The 16,904-nt window shown below is 36.1% G+C and overlaps 1 protein-coding gene across 1 annotated transcript; it reads left to right on the plus strand.

The window, feature by feature from the left end:
- Positions 1-3,020: 3,020 nt before the first annotated feature.
- LOC142643421 (DNA cross-link repair protein SNM1) lies at positions 3,021-7,184 on the plus strand. The gene is made up of 9 exons (XM_075818043.1): positions 3,021-3,637; positions 4,296-4,476; positions 4,614-4,853; positions 4,972-5,116; positions 5,772-5,906; positions 5,999-6,065; positions 6,186-6,263; positions 6,522-6,574; positions 6,710-7,184. Exons 1-9 carry the CDS (start codon positions 3,100-3,102, stop codon positions 6,806-6,808), a joined length of 1,536 nt encoding a protein of 511 aa, XP_075674158.1. The 5' UTR covers positions 3,021-3,099; the 3' UTR covers positions 6,809-7,184.
- The last annotated feature ends 9,720 nt before the right edge of the window (positions 7,185-16,904 follow it).

Genomic DNA, 16,904 nt, shown 5'->3' on the forward strand with positions numbered 1-16,904 from the left:
CGGTCAATTTGATCCCTACATTTTGGTAGTAGTCAATATAGTCCATATTATTTTTAATTTACAGTCAACTTGGTTTCTGTTGTTAACTCACTAATGAAAAATGTTTACATGAAAAATGATTTGCAATGTTGGCACACAAGTGACTAACATAATACTTCCTCAACAAAAAAAGTGATTAACATAATATTATAAAATAAAATATTTAACATTAAAAATGCCACATAAGCATTTTGATGACAAATAATAAGCCATGTCACACACCAAAAAAAATTTGAAAGTATTATTATATTAATTTGAAAAAAAAAACATGAATTTATAAAATAAAAAAATCCTCAATTTATTGTTTTGTTCTCTTTTGTATTTTTGAGTTTTCTTAGATACCAAACACAATTTTCATATGTTTCCAGCAACTATACAGCTTTTTGAATGATTAGACAAAGACTAACTCAAAATATGCTTGCCAACACACCACCGCCATCACTTCCACTACTGCTTTCCACCAACACCAACAGAAACTACAAAACCACCACAAACATCAAGAATCCACATCTTGCAAAGCCAAAGGAATACCCTCACCGATCTCTACACCAACACCGACACATACCACAAAACTCATATACATAGACGATCTATACCCGCCATTGTTGAAATTAACTCAATAACAAATGCAAACAGAGTCCCACTGATTCAAATCCCACCACATTGAAATCTGACGAAATGGGTTTCGGTTAGATCAATTGAATCGTTTGAGAGAGAGAGGGAGAGAGAGAGAGAGAGAGAGAGAGAGAGAGAGAGTGTGTGTGTGTGTGTGTGTGTGTGTGTGAATCATTGATGAAGATCGAGTATAAGTGGCAGTAGAAGGTAATGGGCAATGGCAAATGACGGTTAGAATTGAAGAGGGCTTAGGGTTTGATCGTGGGCATTTATTGAGAGAGAAAGAAAGCCTGAGATGTAAAATAGAGAGCTAGAAAGCATAGGTGCGCCGACTGGGTCGGTGCACCTGAGTTCGATACACCCGAGTCCGATACGCATGGATGCATTGTGGGGCCATGGACATGGCTGCACTCTCGTCCATGATGAATTTTTTTAGTTTTCCGATTCAGCCTGATTCGGTCCAAAATGAGCCAAACGAGGCCCATATCGGTCCAATATAGGTCAAAATAAGTGTTAAAAAAATGTCAAATTTTTTGTTAAAACACACCGTTTTGACATCCTAGTTTAAAGAAAAAACCCTAAACTTTCTCGTTCTCTCCCTTAGACTCCCTCTATCTACCATTACTCTTAAATTGGTATATGTTTACCATTACATGAAAAAATATGCTTAGCAATATATAGAAAATATAAAATAAAAATATATTTAATAATTAATTACTAAACGTATACCGCCGCACTTGCATCCTACTTTTTCGAAAATTGCTGAGTCACCACACTCCACCCGAACTTGAATCCGCACCCATGCTTCCTAGATAGAAAGAAGAGAACAAATAATGGGTTAGGTTGAGACCCATTGTCGCGATGGTGGTGGGGAAAGGCAGTGAACAAAGAGGGTTTTGACTTATGAGGAATTTTAACTAAAGGGGGAGGGGTTGGCCTAGGTTGCAGTGTTTATGGGTTGTGGTGTTTTCTAGGTTGCAGTGTTTGGTTTCCTAGAAAATTCAAGAAAAGTTGAGCAATTTAAAAAAAAAATTTGTTGAGGATTTTTTGAAAAGTTCAGTAATTCTTTTAGTTTTGTGAGTGTGTGACATGGCTCATTATTTTTCATTAAAATGCTTATGTGGCATTTTTAATATTTAAATATTTTATTTTATAATATTATGTTAGCTAGGGCTGTCCATGGGTTGGTCCGGGTCGGGTTTGTGCCAAACCTAGAACCGACCCAATCACTTTGAGTCTCCCATATCTGGATCTGCCACCAACTGGTAGAAGGAGTCAGCTTGGGTGGTTAGATGTTTTTGGGTTCTGGGCGATTTTCGATTAGTTTCAAACTGTGCAAAACACTATAGAATTTTGTAGAAATAGACTGGTTTTTGCTGAAATTCGTCCGTTTTTGTTGGATCTCAACAGATAGGACAAACAAGACCGGCCAACCACTCAAATCGGCAGTGAACAAAAAGTTTTCAATGTGTAGACGGTCGGGTCGATTGAAAATCAATTTTTTATGCTTAGATTCGCCAACTGACCAGTTGCTCTCGAGTTTTGGGGGCGGGGACCTGTCGCCAACTGTCACCGGCATTTGGTCGGCCGGTTTTCGTGTTGGGTTGGATGGGTTGGGTGGGTAGGTTGGGTAACGGGTTCGGTTGGAAACCTCTAATGTTAGCCATATGTGCGCCAATAATTTAACTGTTTGCTACGTAAGCATTTTTCGTTAGTGAGTTAACAGTAGATACCAAAATTAGCTGTAAGTTGAAAATAATGAGGACTAAATTGATTGCTATCAAAATATAGGAATTGACTATGTTCCCAAAATATAGGGACCAAAATGATATTTTTGCCAAACAAAAAAAAAGGAGAAATCTTTAGTAAAATTTTTTTGACCTTTGCCTTATATTTTACAATATAAAAGAGATTATATTTAACAAAAACTAATTATAATATTTACCCCTCTCATCTCATTACTTAAAAAAAAAAATTAATGATACATATAAATAATTGTTTACTTAATGATATTTATTTATATTACAATTTAAATAAACCATTTGTTTAAACAAATTTAAGAGTCAAGTCATTAAAATATGTAAAAATATATATTTTAAAATATTTTACATTAAAACAAATGAATAAAACGTAAATTTCAAATTTATTAAATTCAGATTATTTGTCAAATTTCATTAAAAAGATTTTCATTAAATTTTTTTATCATATTAAAAAAATCAATAAATATAGTATTTTATAGACTTTTATGTGAGAATTAAAGTTAGACCTGAAAATTTACATTTTAGCCTTAAAATATTTTAATTTTTTTGAATTTTTAGTTTCTATCTTTTAATCAATTTATTTTCCCCCTTCCAAAATTTAGGGCCGATACATAAGAGAAAGGTACTAATTAGTACAGATGTATGTATTGAGGTGGATGCTGTCTTTCCCGCTGGTTCATTTGAAATGCGTCCGATGATATCGGTGGCAATTACAGGGGGTGAGGTAGTAGAAGATGAACAAGAATTTGAAACCAACATTGAATCCTCCGACTCCCACATCCTTTTAGACGACAACGGTTTCCCATCGTTTCAACTAGACCCAGAACACCATGTCGACCAGAATGATAATGCTTCCTCCTCAATTACCAACCAACAAGAATCAGAGTCAGACAGTTTCGCTTCTGATTTCTATCGCAGTGGAACCGATTGGTCTTGCTTATTACTGCAACACCATGATGATGATGATGATGATGGTGATGTCGATACTATTACTGTGGATAGCAATCGAATAAATGGGCACACTGGAACAACCCAATCCGAGAGAAAGATGAAACAGGCCAATTTGTTCCAGATGTGGGGACTGAAAAAGCCACATCTTTCTCAGCCCCCATTGAAGAAGATGAAGATTGGAAGTGAAGGAACCCATTTCACAAAGAAGACCAACGTTTCTGCAAATCCTAATAGTCGCCCTCGTCTTTGTCCCTTCTATAAAAAAATCCCAGGTCTGATTTTCTTTTATTCATTTCTAATTTCTCAGGATTTCTGTTCAATTATGTGTATTTTTAATATATCAATCAATATTCTTTGTTTCAATCAGTGTTAGCTTAATCTTTATACCTTGCTTCTACTATAGTGTATATCATTATAATGTTGACGACTTTACCCTGTAAAACCATGTGGGATATGTGATAAAACTTCAGTACAGTTGCTTAGTTACTCTATCTTAATTATGCTTTGTTTCCCTAATTGAGTTTAATTGTAGTTGAAAAAGATGACATTGTCTTTGTACATGTGAAACTATACCTAAGCTTTGACCAACCATACGGAAAATTATTAGCTACTCTATAGAGTATAATGATGCCGGACTCTTTCCTTTCACATGAATGGTGGATCTCATTGGGAATGTTATTAGTGGGACCCATCGTTATGTGATAGGGAGGAGTACTATACTCTGGGAATGTTTAATAATTACTCAAACTATATATACTTGAGGAAGTTGGTTTTTTGGTTCTTCCATTATTCATTTATAAGTCTACAATTATGCCTTTAAGTAAAATGATGTTAGCAACTTACACACATTGAATGGATTGCTGAACCTTGATCACACTTTGCATTAATGTTTTCAATTTGATCTATAATCAGCTCACTTTAATCATACAGGCACACCGTTCACTGTGGATGCATTCCGCTATGGTCATATTGAAGGATGCTCTGCATATTTTCTAACCCACTTTCATTATGATCATTATGGTGGCCTCAGCAAGGGATGGTCCCATGGCCCCATCTATTGCACCCCTATCACTGCTCGCCTACTTGCAATGTGTCTCTCAGTAAATCCATTGTAAGGACTAAGTTTGTTTCTTTGCTTGTGAATAACATTCCAATGTCTGCTTCCATCAATTATATTGCCTTCTCTTTATAATTAAAATATGATCCAAAAATGCATATATAATTCCTCATGCATGGTTTTCTGTGCAGATTTATCTGTCCTTTGGAGTTAAATACTGAACATGTAATCAAAGGAGTTAGAGTAGTGTTACTAGAAGCTAATCACTGCCCAGGTGCAGCTTTGATTAACTTTCGTCTCCCAAATGGCCAATGCTATTTGCATACTGGAGACTTCAGAGCTTGTAAACTGATGCAAACTTACCCCATTCTGCTAAATGAACGAGTAAATGTGCTGTTCCTGGATACAACATATTGTAACCCAAAGTACAAGTAAGAATCTTCTCTCTTCGAACTCTTTTATAGATTTCCCTTATTAGATCTTGCACCTAGTTCTTTCATTTGTTGTCACTTTATTTTACATAGTTTTAGACAACATCTGTTGATTCAGGTTCCCTTCCAAAGAAGATGTTTTAAGTTATGTTGTCAGAACTACCCAGAACTGTCTCAAAAGGCAACCAAAAACTCTTGTAGTTGTTGGTGCGTATAGCATTGGAAAAGAAAGTGTTTATCTAGCCATTTCTAAGGCATTAGGGGTATGTTCCTCACTTGTATTCCTATATGACTTCTGTTTCTATTTTCCTACCAATTATTTATTTTGTGTCATCTGTCTTCATTGAAGATGTGCTCCTTTGGATTCCGAGAGTTTTTTTTTATTTATAATTCAATAGTTGGGGGAGGAGGAATTTGAACCCTGGACATCTTCATTGGAAACATCAGGTGGTGCCAATTGAGCTATAAGGCTCTTGGCAGGATTCCTAGTTAATAACATGCAATATATGCTATGTGCACTGAAAGGTGACCTTTATTGGTGATAAGTCTAGTCACTTTTGTCATCAGATTTGAAGCAAAGTAGTTTGGAGTGATCATTCATCTTAAGTAATTATAAAGTTTGCTGGTAGTAGCAATTCCAAGTGCCCTTTACAACTATAAATCTTGTATTTTGTCAATCCACAAATTGATACTTTGCCTCACTATTCTGTAAGGTGTTTTTATTTTTATTTTATAATTTTTAATATTTGTGATATTGGTGACAATTACTTTGCCCATATGCATCAAGCTGTAAGTTACTCATTACATTAGTTTTAGCTAAATTCCCCTTCTGTATTGAGATAGTTTGAGATGGCATCTCTAATTGGAAAAGGGATTCTAATCAGAATAGTAGTGACATTGTTCTTGTAAATGCTTTAGGTTAAAATATATGCAAATGCTTCAAGGAGACGAGTTTTGCATTCTTTTGGTTGGCCCGAGCTTTCTGGGGTTCTTTGTTCACATGGAAAGGACACACTTCTTCATGTTCTGCCTATATCATCCCTGCGATTTGAGGTTTGATTCTGGGACTTCAGCAAATTGTTGTTTCAACACAAGGGTTTCATCCTTTATATGCACATTGATAATCATCATTATTTTTTTTAAAGACTCTTAAGGATTATTTGAAAACCTACAAGGATCAATATGCAGCAGTTTTGGCATTTCGACCGACAGGTGAATCATATACTCGTGCAAATTTTGAGCTCTTGAATTATTGGCATATCCTTTTCGTACGTTGCAAGGAAGTCTGAAACTGAAATACTCAATACTTCTCTATCCTATTCATTTCTCCAGGTTGGACTTACTCTGAGACTATAGGCAACCAACTGGATCTAATAAAACCTAGTACCAAAGGCAATGTCACAATTTTTGGTGAGATGAATTGGTCTTTGCAGTTTTAGCTGATGAATGCATCAAGCTCTTTCTAATGCACCATAATCCTACAATTTATTATGTTCATCCATCATCTACTATGATGCAGTTTATAATTTGTTTTGTATTTTCTTCCAATTGTTTGGGATGCTGAATTTTTGGTCTCCACTGTGCATCTATGTCTTATTGAATTATTTTGTGGGTTCTTAGTTATTGTTGTCAAGTATGATAAATGACCTATTATTTCTTTCTTTGCAGGGGTTCCATATAGTGAGCACTCCAGTTTTACTGAACTGCGAGAGTTTGTTCAGGTCTGATCCTGGAATATTAATCTTTTTCTTTATTCTACAATCGACATATTAGATAAACTTCTATGATATTATCTGCAATTTGCACAACTAATTTACATCCAACATCAATTTCTCCATTTATTTGTCCCTTCACAGCTTTTGAGGCCTGACAAGATTATTCCTACTGTCAATGTCGGGAATGCAACAAATCGAGACAAGATGCACTCGTACTTCAGAGAATGGCTGAAAGGCTGATATCCTAGCAGAGGTTGACAAATGAAGTTTACAATTTCATCTCATTTCTACTTAACCTTAGAGCATGTGGTAAAAGGCTCTTTTATCCATGTTTTTCATCACAATGATTGGATTAGATACTTGACCCTGGAAGTTCCTTTGAGCACTGTAACATGAGTTTGTCACATCAATGACCATTCATCATAGAGTAAAAAGTACACAAGTTGGCTGCAGATGGTTTTACCGGACTATGCAGACAAAGCCCAGAGTATTTTCTAGTGTTCCAATTTTAGTTATACAGAAAACATTCTTCTGATTTCTGCAAAAATTAAATGAAGAACCAAGATAAACCACTCAAATGATCTGTAATTTTTTCAATACAGTATCGTGTCTTCTCTAATCTGCATATACGTTCTCCAGATTGTTAAATACATGATCACTCTGAGTTACTTTTCTCAGGTATGGATTTCAGAGATTGTCCCCCATTTTGGAATATCCAATAGCCATAAACTCTTCCATATGCAATGTCAAATTCAAAAGGTTGGATATACCAAATTGTTTGGATATTCCCATTATAGACCTTGATAATGGGTATTGACAAAGGGATTTTTAAATGTTCTCTTTTGCTTTCTGGTTTTGTTTCAAAAAGCATTTGGTAATAAAAGGAAGGTAACCTTTGAAATTTAGATCCTTCACTATGTAGGTTACCATTTCTTACCTTTACCAAGCAATTATGCAAAAGGCTAGGTAAATTCATTTTTTATAGCATGTCTGTTTTTAAATGGAGTTGGTTAAAAGATTTGCATTTACTTGTAAGGAAGTCATCTAGATTAACATTCTACCAAAAAAACGAAAAACCTACCAACTTCCTCTCGTACCTTACTGAAGCTAGGGACCTTGTTTACTCAGTAAGATCTTTTTTACTTATATAAGAGAGTAGGGTCCTTATTTTTATTGTTTTGGAGAGTTAGGATAAATAGCAAGCCTTAATAGTTAATACAGAATATCAAACATCATATTCATGCATCTGTCAAATGTATAGTATCTTTACCTTGTTAACTGCAACAATCAATTTTACAAGTTCTAGTTGCAAGAGTCAGGGAAAACCTTGCTTGTTGCTTGTTTTGATTGCTTGAGTGCCTTGTTCTGCTAAAAAAAATTAGAACTGAACGTTGAGGTAAGCACACCATACTGATGATTTTTGTCCTTGCTGCTACTCTGATTGCTCTGGCTAAATCAGACTGAGAAAAAAAAATCTCTTTGATTTCAACCAAGAAAGCTATGGAAGGTTAGTTTTTTATCTGAGAACTTCTATTTGCATGGCACTTCACAAGCATGAGAGAACCTCGAGTGGATCGTCGAGTTACCCTTGTTTCCTCGTGATAGAATTTGGTCAAGTGTCCCAAAGATGTAAAAAAAGAAGGAATAATTAATGAGATTAGTCCAAATCATATAATAATGACAACAGCTTATAATACTTAATATGACAGTTCTATTGTATCTATCATGTTATTGTTAGGTAATTTCCCATGGGTATTGCGTGTTGTGGGATCTACATGGTGATGCCCGTATATATGGTATCGTGGTTTCAAACTTTATTTTTTATTTAAAAATTTTAATTTCACATTTTTTTTCTAGATACAATTTTTCGAAACAATTTTATTTTTAAAAAGCTAAAAAATAAGCTAAGATGAAATCTATATGTTAGATCAAAAGACCTAATCACACTGATGGATGGGCTTATTTGCCTATTTGCTCTCTGTATAGAAAGAGTGAGGCTTTACATAGACAAATTGATAAGCTAATAATTATGCTAAAAAAAAAAGAAGCTAATCCGAATTGAACAAAGTTTCTCCCCAAACTGGTTTAGAGGAAAATCCTACAAACTCATCATATATCTTAATATTGAGTGTGAATTTTGAAAATCTAACCGTTAGATTGCATGTTTTTATTACATTCCTAAGGCTTACAAAATTTCAAAAAGATAAAAAATCAATTGCTATGTCATTAAATACATGTTATAATTTCAAGTTTTTGTGATCTAAAGTTGTATATAAAATAAGTTAATTGATCAAATAGTAAATAACATTCAATTTGAATGAAATTTGATACGTATGTTAAGAATATAAGGAACATGAAATTCAATGGTTAGATTTTCAAAATTCACACCGAAAAAAGAAATATATGAGAAGTTTGAAAAGTTTTTCACCAAATTAATTAGTTTGGAGAGAGACTTTGTTCATCCAAACTAGTGAATACTGTCTACCAAGTTTCGTGCAGAATAAAAATTGCAAGTTAAATCACTTACATGATGAACAAATCTGTCAGACCATATGCACTACAAAAAAAACAAGTCTATAGCTGCGTTAAGGTCATTCATCGGCTTCCATAGATTCATTTTGGAGTTGAGAGAACCCAATTTTATCCTATTAGAAATACTAAATTCAATAGTATTGTATTTTTCACTAAAAGAATATATATGAGTGCATTTATATAGGAAACATATGAGTACAGTACAAGTAAGAGTGTAATACAAGGATGTGTGCTATATAAGTAAACTAATTGGGCCTAAAACCCACAACACTATACATGTTAACAGCCCCCCCTCAAACTCAAGGTGGATGTGAGACCAACTTGAGGTTGTCAACCAAAGTACGAAGGCGTCCTTTAGGATGTGACTTGGTAAAGATATCTGCAAGTTGATCTGTAGAGGAGACTGAGATTAGCTTGAGAGCACCATGGACAAGATGATAATAGATAAAATGGCAATCGATCTCGATGTGTTTAGTCTGTTCATGGAAGACATCATTGTGAGCAATATGAATGGCACTGTTGTTGTCACAATAAAGAGGAGTAGCAGAGGATGTAGACACACCTAAGTCTTTGAGAAGCCATTGTAGCCAAAGAAACTCAGATGTGGTATCAACAAGGGCACGATATTCTGCTTCAGTACTGAAACGGGCCACATGAGTTTGTTTCTTGCTTTGCCAAGAAATCAGAGAAGAACCAAGAAGAAAGCAATAACCAGTGGTGGACCTGTGATCAGTGGGATCTCCTGCCCAATCAGCATCAGAAAATGCAAAGAGAACAAGAGGAGACTGAGCAGAGTAGAAAAGACCATGGAAGAGAGTGCCCTTTAGGTACCGAAGAATGTGCAGAACAGCAACATAGTGAGTCGATCGTGGAGCAGACAGATACTAGCTCACTTGGTGAATAGCATAGGAAATGTCTAGACGAGTAACGGTGAGATAAATTAGGTTGCTAACTAAGCGTCTGTAAAGAGAGGGATTAGAAAATGGTTTCCCCCCTGAAGGAGTCAGATGCGCATTAAGCTCAATTAGAGTGTCAACAGTCTTGCTATCAGTGAGTCCAGCTCTAGACAAGAGTTCAGAGGCATACTTGGCTTGAGTAGTGTAAAATCCATCTGTAGAATGAGCGATTTCAAGACCCAAGAAGTAGCTGAGATGTCCAAGATCTTTCATCTCAAACTGTTGATTGAGAAAATCCTTGAGTTCTTGAATGCCATTGAGGTTGTCACCAGTTATGATCATATCATCCATATACAGGAGAAGTAAAATAGTGCCTTTGTTAGTGTGACGAAGAAATAAGGCAGAATCATAATAACTGGCCATGTAACCCAAGTGAGAGATGGTAGAGCTGAATTTGGCAAACCAAACTCGTGGAACTTGTTTAAGGCCATAAAGTGCACGTCAAAGGTGACAAACCTTTTTTGATTCAACAGAGAGACTAGGAGGAGGTTGCATATAAACTTCTTCACTTAAATCCCCATTAAGGAATGCATTTTTGACATCTATTTGGAAAATGTCCCATTTACTGGCAGCTAAGAGGGCACGAACAAATGAGATACGAGCAATCAGAGCAAAGGTCTCTTCATAATCAATCCCATACTCTTGTGTAAAATCTTTTTGCAACAAGACGAGCTTTGTAGCGCTTAATGGACCAATCAGAGCGAGTCTTAATCTTGTAGATCCACTTACAACCAACCACAGATTTCCTAAGGGGGAGAGTGACCAAGTCCCAAGTATGATTTTTAGATAATGCATCAATTTTCTCTTTCATTGCAATATGCCATAAAGGGTTAGTGGAAGCCTCACGATAGGTGTGAGGCTCATGTAGTGTAGCAAGGGCAGTGTAACAATGATAGTCAAGTAAATGTGCAGGAATGGACCTTACCCAAGTTGAGTCACGAGGTGGAATGTCTTGTGCAAGATCTTCAGGTGGAGCAGGAGTAGGGGACCCAAGATCAGGGTTGGGTAGCTTGTCTTCGACCTATTCATCTTCGACCTGTTCATTAAAAGGGGAACTAGGAAAGAAATCAAGGATATCTGGTGGTTGGACAGAGAAGTTTATGGGAGAATCAGGCGCAACTATAGGAGGATCAGGAGCAGCTACAAGATGGTCAAGAGCAGCTACAGAAGGAATATGTGCCTCATCTAGAAATAGATCTAAGACAGAAGAGGAAGATAGAGAAGTAGAGAAGTGAGAGAGCTCGACAAAGAGGTGATGTTCCCAAAAGACAACATTGCGGGAGATACGAAGACGATGAGAAACAGGATCATAACACCGATACCCCTTTTGAGTTTCACCATAGCCAAGAAAACAACAAAGCGTTGACGTAGGCTCAAGTTTGTTATGCTTATGTGGCTGAAGAAGAACGAAACAAGCAGAACCGAATGAGCGAAGGTGATGAGAAACAGGATGGTCAAGAGCAGCTACAGAAGGAATATGTGCCTCATCTAGAAATAGATCTAAGACAGAAGAGGAAGATAGAGAAGTACAGAAGTGTGAGAGCTCGACAAAGAGGCGATGTTCCCAAAAGACAACATTGCGGGAGATACGAAGACGATGAGAAATAGGATCATAACAACGATACCTCTTTTGAGTTTCACCATATCCAAGAAAACAACAAAGCCTTGACGTAGGCTCAAGTTTGTTATGCTCATGTGGCTGAAGAAGAACGAAACAAGCAGAACCGAAGGAGCGAAGGTGATGATAGTTTGGAGGTGACCCAAAAAGGCGCTCATATGGAGTTTGATTTTGGACGACAGGACTAGGAATGCGATTAATAGCATGAAGAACAGCTTCGCCCCAAAAAGAACAGGAGCTTTGGCAGAGAGAAGGAGAGCACGAACATTGTTAAGAATATGATGAAGTTTTCGTTCAGCTTTACCATTTTGCTGAGAGGTACCTGGACAAGTTAGTTGATGAATAGTGCCATAAGAATGCAAAACAGCTTGGAAAGCATATTGAGTGTACTCAAGAGCATTATCAGATCGAAAAATTTTGATACGTTTGGAAAATTGAGTTTCAACAATTTTTGCAAAATTAGAATATACTTGCAATAATTCAGAACGATATTTCATATTAAAAATCTAGCTATAGCGAGAGTAATCATCAACAAAAACAACAAAATATCGAGATCCACCAATACTAGAGACAGATGAAGGACCTCAAACATCAGAATGAATAAGGTCAAAGATATTAGTTGATTCACTAGTATTGAAAGACAAAGCTGGTTGTTTTCCTAACTGACATGAAACACAATCCAAATTTTCTGTAAACACTGAACTTAACAAACCTCTAGAAGCCAATTTTTGTACCTAAGAAGAAGATGCGTGACCAAGTTGAGCATGCCAAAGTGCAAGGGAAGGAATAGAAGAAACTGCAGCAGCTGTGGCAACAGAAACAGGAGCAACAAGTGGAAGACGAAGGTTGTCCACGGGAAACATACGCCCAACTCTAGGACCATTCCCAAGCTCATGTCCCATCCTTGGATCCTGCACAATACACCCAGAATAATCAAATATAATGCGATAACCTAACTCAGCTAATTGTCCCACAGAAAACAAATTGTCAAAAAGGTCAGGAACATTAAAGACCCCAGGAACTGAGAGGTTGGAGGTCGAAATGGAACCTATATTATGACAAAACATTGTGGAACCATTTGTTGTGCGAATATTAAGAGGTGTGGTGCAGGTTTGAGTTTATAAAATAAAGACGAGTGAGGTGTCATGTGATTGCAATAAGCAGAATCCATAAGCCAAGAGGAAGAAGACATACCAGATAAAGCTGAGAGAGAAGAGGAATAAGATGTATTACCAACCATACGAATGACATTGGCGATGATATTTTTAAGGTCATCTGTGGACATGGTAAAAGTGTGACTTGAAGACCTATACTGTGCAGAGATGGTAGCCATTGGTTGGGTATTCTCAGTGTTCGCAACAGTAATAGCAGAAATTGAAACAACTGATTTGTTGCGATGATAACAAGTCTCAATATTGTGGCCAAAACGTTTGCAAAAATTGCAAAAACGTTTGCTGGATTGTCGGCAACGATTATTGCAACAAGAAGAAGACCTGTCCTTATTCTTCATTTAGAAGCAAAATATGCAAAAATGAAATCTACATGAAAAATTGGGTAAGGAACACCTAGATTGCAAAAAGTCAACCCTGGAGAAAAGTCAACGGTCAAAGTCAACCTTCAGTCAAAGTCAACGTCTGGTCAACGCGAGTCAACGGTTGGTCAACGATGACGTGGCGGGTGATGTCAGCAGCGTGGATGGACGATGATGTCAATTGATGACGTGCAGTGATGACGCCACTTAGGGCTGACGTCAGCAGGTGCAGATCTGGCGCGTGCAAGTGCGTGGAGGCGCGTGAGGAAGGCTATTGGCGCGTGGCGGCGCGTGAGCTTCAGCATAGAATTTTTGAGTGGCGTGTGAGGGCGCGTGCGAGCTCCGATGGCTTCACGGATTCCACTATTTTGTAGATCGGTGCAAGACGATCTTAGTGGTACCTGCAAAAAATTGATCAAAGCAAGATTTGCGGCGGTGCTGAAAAGGGCAATGGTCCTTATAGTGTGGAACTCCTCAACGATGGCTGCTACAGGTCCGAAACCAAAAAATGATGTCTGGAAGACGTCGGAGGTTCAACGGCGAAGGGCTGAGGCAGCTGTTGTGACTGCGGAATAAAGACAAGACTACTAAGAAAAAGGTTAGAGCAGTGACTCTGATATCATGTTAGAAATATTGAATTCAATAGTATTGTATTTCTCATTGAAAGAATATACATGAGTGTCTTTATATAGAAGGCATATGAGTGCAGTACAAGTAAGAGTGTAGTACAAGAATGTGTGCTATACAAGTAAACTAGTTGAGCCTAAAGCCCATAACACTATACATGTTAAAATATCCAAATCCTCTCCATCACAGATTTGCCTACCTTTTTTAAGTCCAGCTTAATTAGGCATGAAAAGCATGTTAGGGGGAGAGTTCTAAAAATCCCAAGTCTCTAAAGCCACCACCACTCTAAATATTACGCAGTATGTTGTGTTCAGTTTTCATTATATATTTCTGTATCACACTCTCTTTACAGAACTTGAGAGATGACAAGAGGAGAGGGAAGAGATGAAAAGCACTTGGTCTGTTTATACTTTATATAGGTGTGAGTTCAAATACAGACAAAAGACAATGGAGGTCTAGTGATTGATAAAGGGGCGTTATTTGCTAACCTTCATGGCAAAATATTGGATTCTTCTTTCAAATCTCCAATATTTTATAAAATGAGATATTCCACTTCATGGCTTCCTCCGCCAATACGTGTAAAGTAGCTAGTTGCACAGATCGAAATTGTCTTTGACAGATTAGCATCCTTCAAATTTTTTTTGGGATTTTGCTAGCATGCTCAAATCTTGTCATTAACATTGATTTAAGGGTGAAACTGTGTCAAAGTCATAAGTCACGTGTCACAACTACAAGTGTTCTCATTTGAAAATTGTTACCTTAATTTGTGTAGAAGATATTAAAAAAATTTCCGTTTCTTAATTAAAAATTATGCTTACGAGGATAGAGATGGTAGGGAATTATTACGAGCATATAAGCATTCACGTCAGTTTGTGCAAAAATTTCTGTCGATGCTAGCATACTAATCTACATTTTCTATTTTACATACTCACTTTTCAAAATACTTCACATCAGATAATCTATTTTACACTACATTTCCTTAAAATATTAAATTTTCTTGATTTTTAATTTTTTTCTTTCTTTATACATAATAGTCACTATTCATTCTCTTCTTTTATACTCGAGACATGTAAAAAAAAAAAAAAACTAAATGCAAAATAAATAGTATTAGTGTAAATTTACACACTTGCTGTATCAAATTTGTAAATTTACACAATTATACATAGACTAATGTTTGTCATTTTTAGGCAAAATTATGTAAATTGTACACTTGTTTCTATTATACACAAATTGATGTGAATGCTCTAAGAAAGCAGAGATCAAAGTATACGAGCTCCCATGATCATATATATATATATATATATATATATGATACCCTAGTTTATTAAAAAAAAAAATGATGTCCTAGTTTAAGCCAAGGTAGAGAAACTACATTTACGTTATTAACTTATTATACCTCACACCAATCAATAATAATAATAAAAAAATTGGCTAGTTATTGCCAAAAACAGAAATAGGAATCCAAGCAGATCCTACTCATAGACAGGGACGGAGCCAGAAGTTCAAATTAGGGGGGGCAAAGTTAAATTAAAAAAAAATCTTATTAAAAAAAAAAGGCACACAATAACACGACGCACATAGCATAACACTACAATCAACAAACTTTATTAAATATTAACAACTAACCATTAAAATTTCATCACTGCACACTTTTAGTGCGATAGTTACTCCTCAAGTATAAGTGTTGTAGGATGTAGGGAGTAAGGGTCGGGGTTTAAGTCTCTATGAAGGAGACTCACACACATACATACTTAAATTAGGTTAAAATAGAATTTCTATCTTATCTCAAAAAAAAAAAAACTATTAAAATTTCAAACCATCTCAACTTAAAAATAAAATAAAAAACACTAAAAAGACAAGCACAACCATTAATTATTTGTTTTTCCTTTATTCATTGATATTGTTGCTTCTTTATTCAAGCGGACATATGTAATAAAAAAACAAAATCACCAAGCAGATGGGTAGTTCATAAAAAAAATATAAAAATAAAAAACATCCAGTACGCGCATCCAAACTCCAAATAGTAAAAGATAGTTAAAGTATTGATATAGAAATAATGATTCTTCATTTAGCAGAAAAAAAAAGAGTATGAAAGTTCTCCATCTTCCGTTGAAAAAGAGAGAAAAGAGAGTTGCTCAGCTAAGAGGCTCTACCTGCTCAGCTAAGATGAGAGAGGGAAATACCGTGCTAGTGCTTTCTTGGTCTCTCTCAGAAGTAGATCTACTATCGACATGCCGTGCGGTGCTGCTGCATTTTTGGTCTCAGTCTTCATTCCCTTTGCCTCATGTCTTAGTACTAGTGTCTCTCTTTGGGTTAGGGGTTTTTTTTTTTTTTTTTTTTTGTGTGGCCAATTTGATGGAATGATTTGATGTCAAATTGGTTTTCTTTCAAATTTTTTAAGGGCTGGGCTAATGTTTTTGGTAAATTTTCTGATTGTGCTCAATTTTATTTAGCCTTTCTATTTTTGTGACTTTCTTGTTGGCCTAATTTTTTGGGTTTACCGATTTGTATTTTTTGGGATTTTAGATTTGTAAATTTTTAATGGGCTTTTTCTTTTTGTTTAAGAGATTTTACTTAGGGGGGCAATTGTAATTTTTTTGGGCAAAATTGCTCAACCCTGTAATCTATATATATACTCCTTGATTTTTTTCCAAAATTTGGGGGGAGGGGGGGGGGGGGTGCATGGCCCCCCAAAGCCAAAGAATGGCTCCGTCCCTGCTCATAGAGAAACTTCATTGATTAGAACTCCTAGGTATTATAATCATGGTAATTAATGACAAGCCAATGATTTCTAAAATGCTAAGCTCATAATGTTTGTCTCTATGCCAATGTCGTTCCTCCAATTCCACCTTGTAAAGTTACTAAATATAGGAAGAGCAGAAGGGAGACAACCACAGTAGGAAACAACTCTCTCTCAGGCATATCGCAAGTAATGGAACCAAAGATCTACATACATGTTATCTATGAGACATTTGATGCATGCATAAGATGCTGTAGAGATAATTCATTCTCTCTCTTTAGTTTACTTATGATGAAATTTCACTCTCTCAGTTATGTACGATCAAATCATAA

Source organism: Castanea sativa, chromosome 1 (genome assembly GCF_040712315.1).
Source record: "Castanea sativa cultivar Marrone di Chiusa Pesio chromosome 1, ASM4071231v1".
Lineage (NCBI taxonomy): Eukaryota > Viridiplantae > Streptophyta > Magnoliopsida > Fagales > Fagaceae > Castanea > Castanea sativa.

Excerpts from the sequence above, each read along its gene's own strand:
- LOC142643421 (XM_075818043.1), top strand. The coding sequence starts at position 3,100 with ATGCGTCCGATGATATCGGTGGCAATTACAGGGGGTGAGGTAGTAGAA. Across the intron at positions 4,477-4,613 it reads TGTCTCTCAGTAAATCCATT|ATTTATCTGTCCTTTGGAGT; the intron begins GTAAGGACTAAG and ends TTTTCTGTGCAG. Across the intron at positions 4,854-4,971 it reads TATTGTAACCCAAAGTACAA|GTTCCCTTCCAAAGAAGATG; the intron begins GTAAGAATCTTC and ends CTGTTGATTCAG.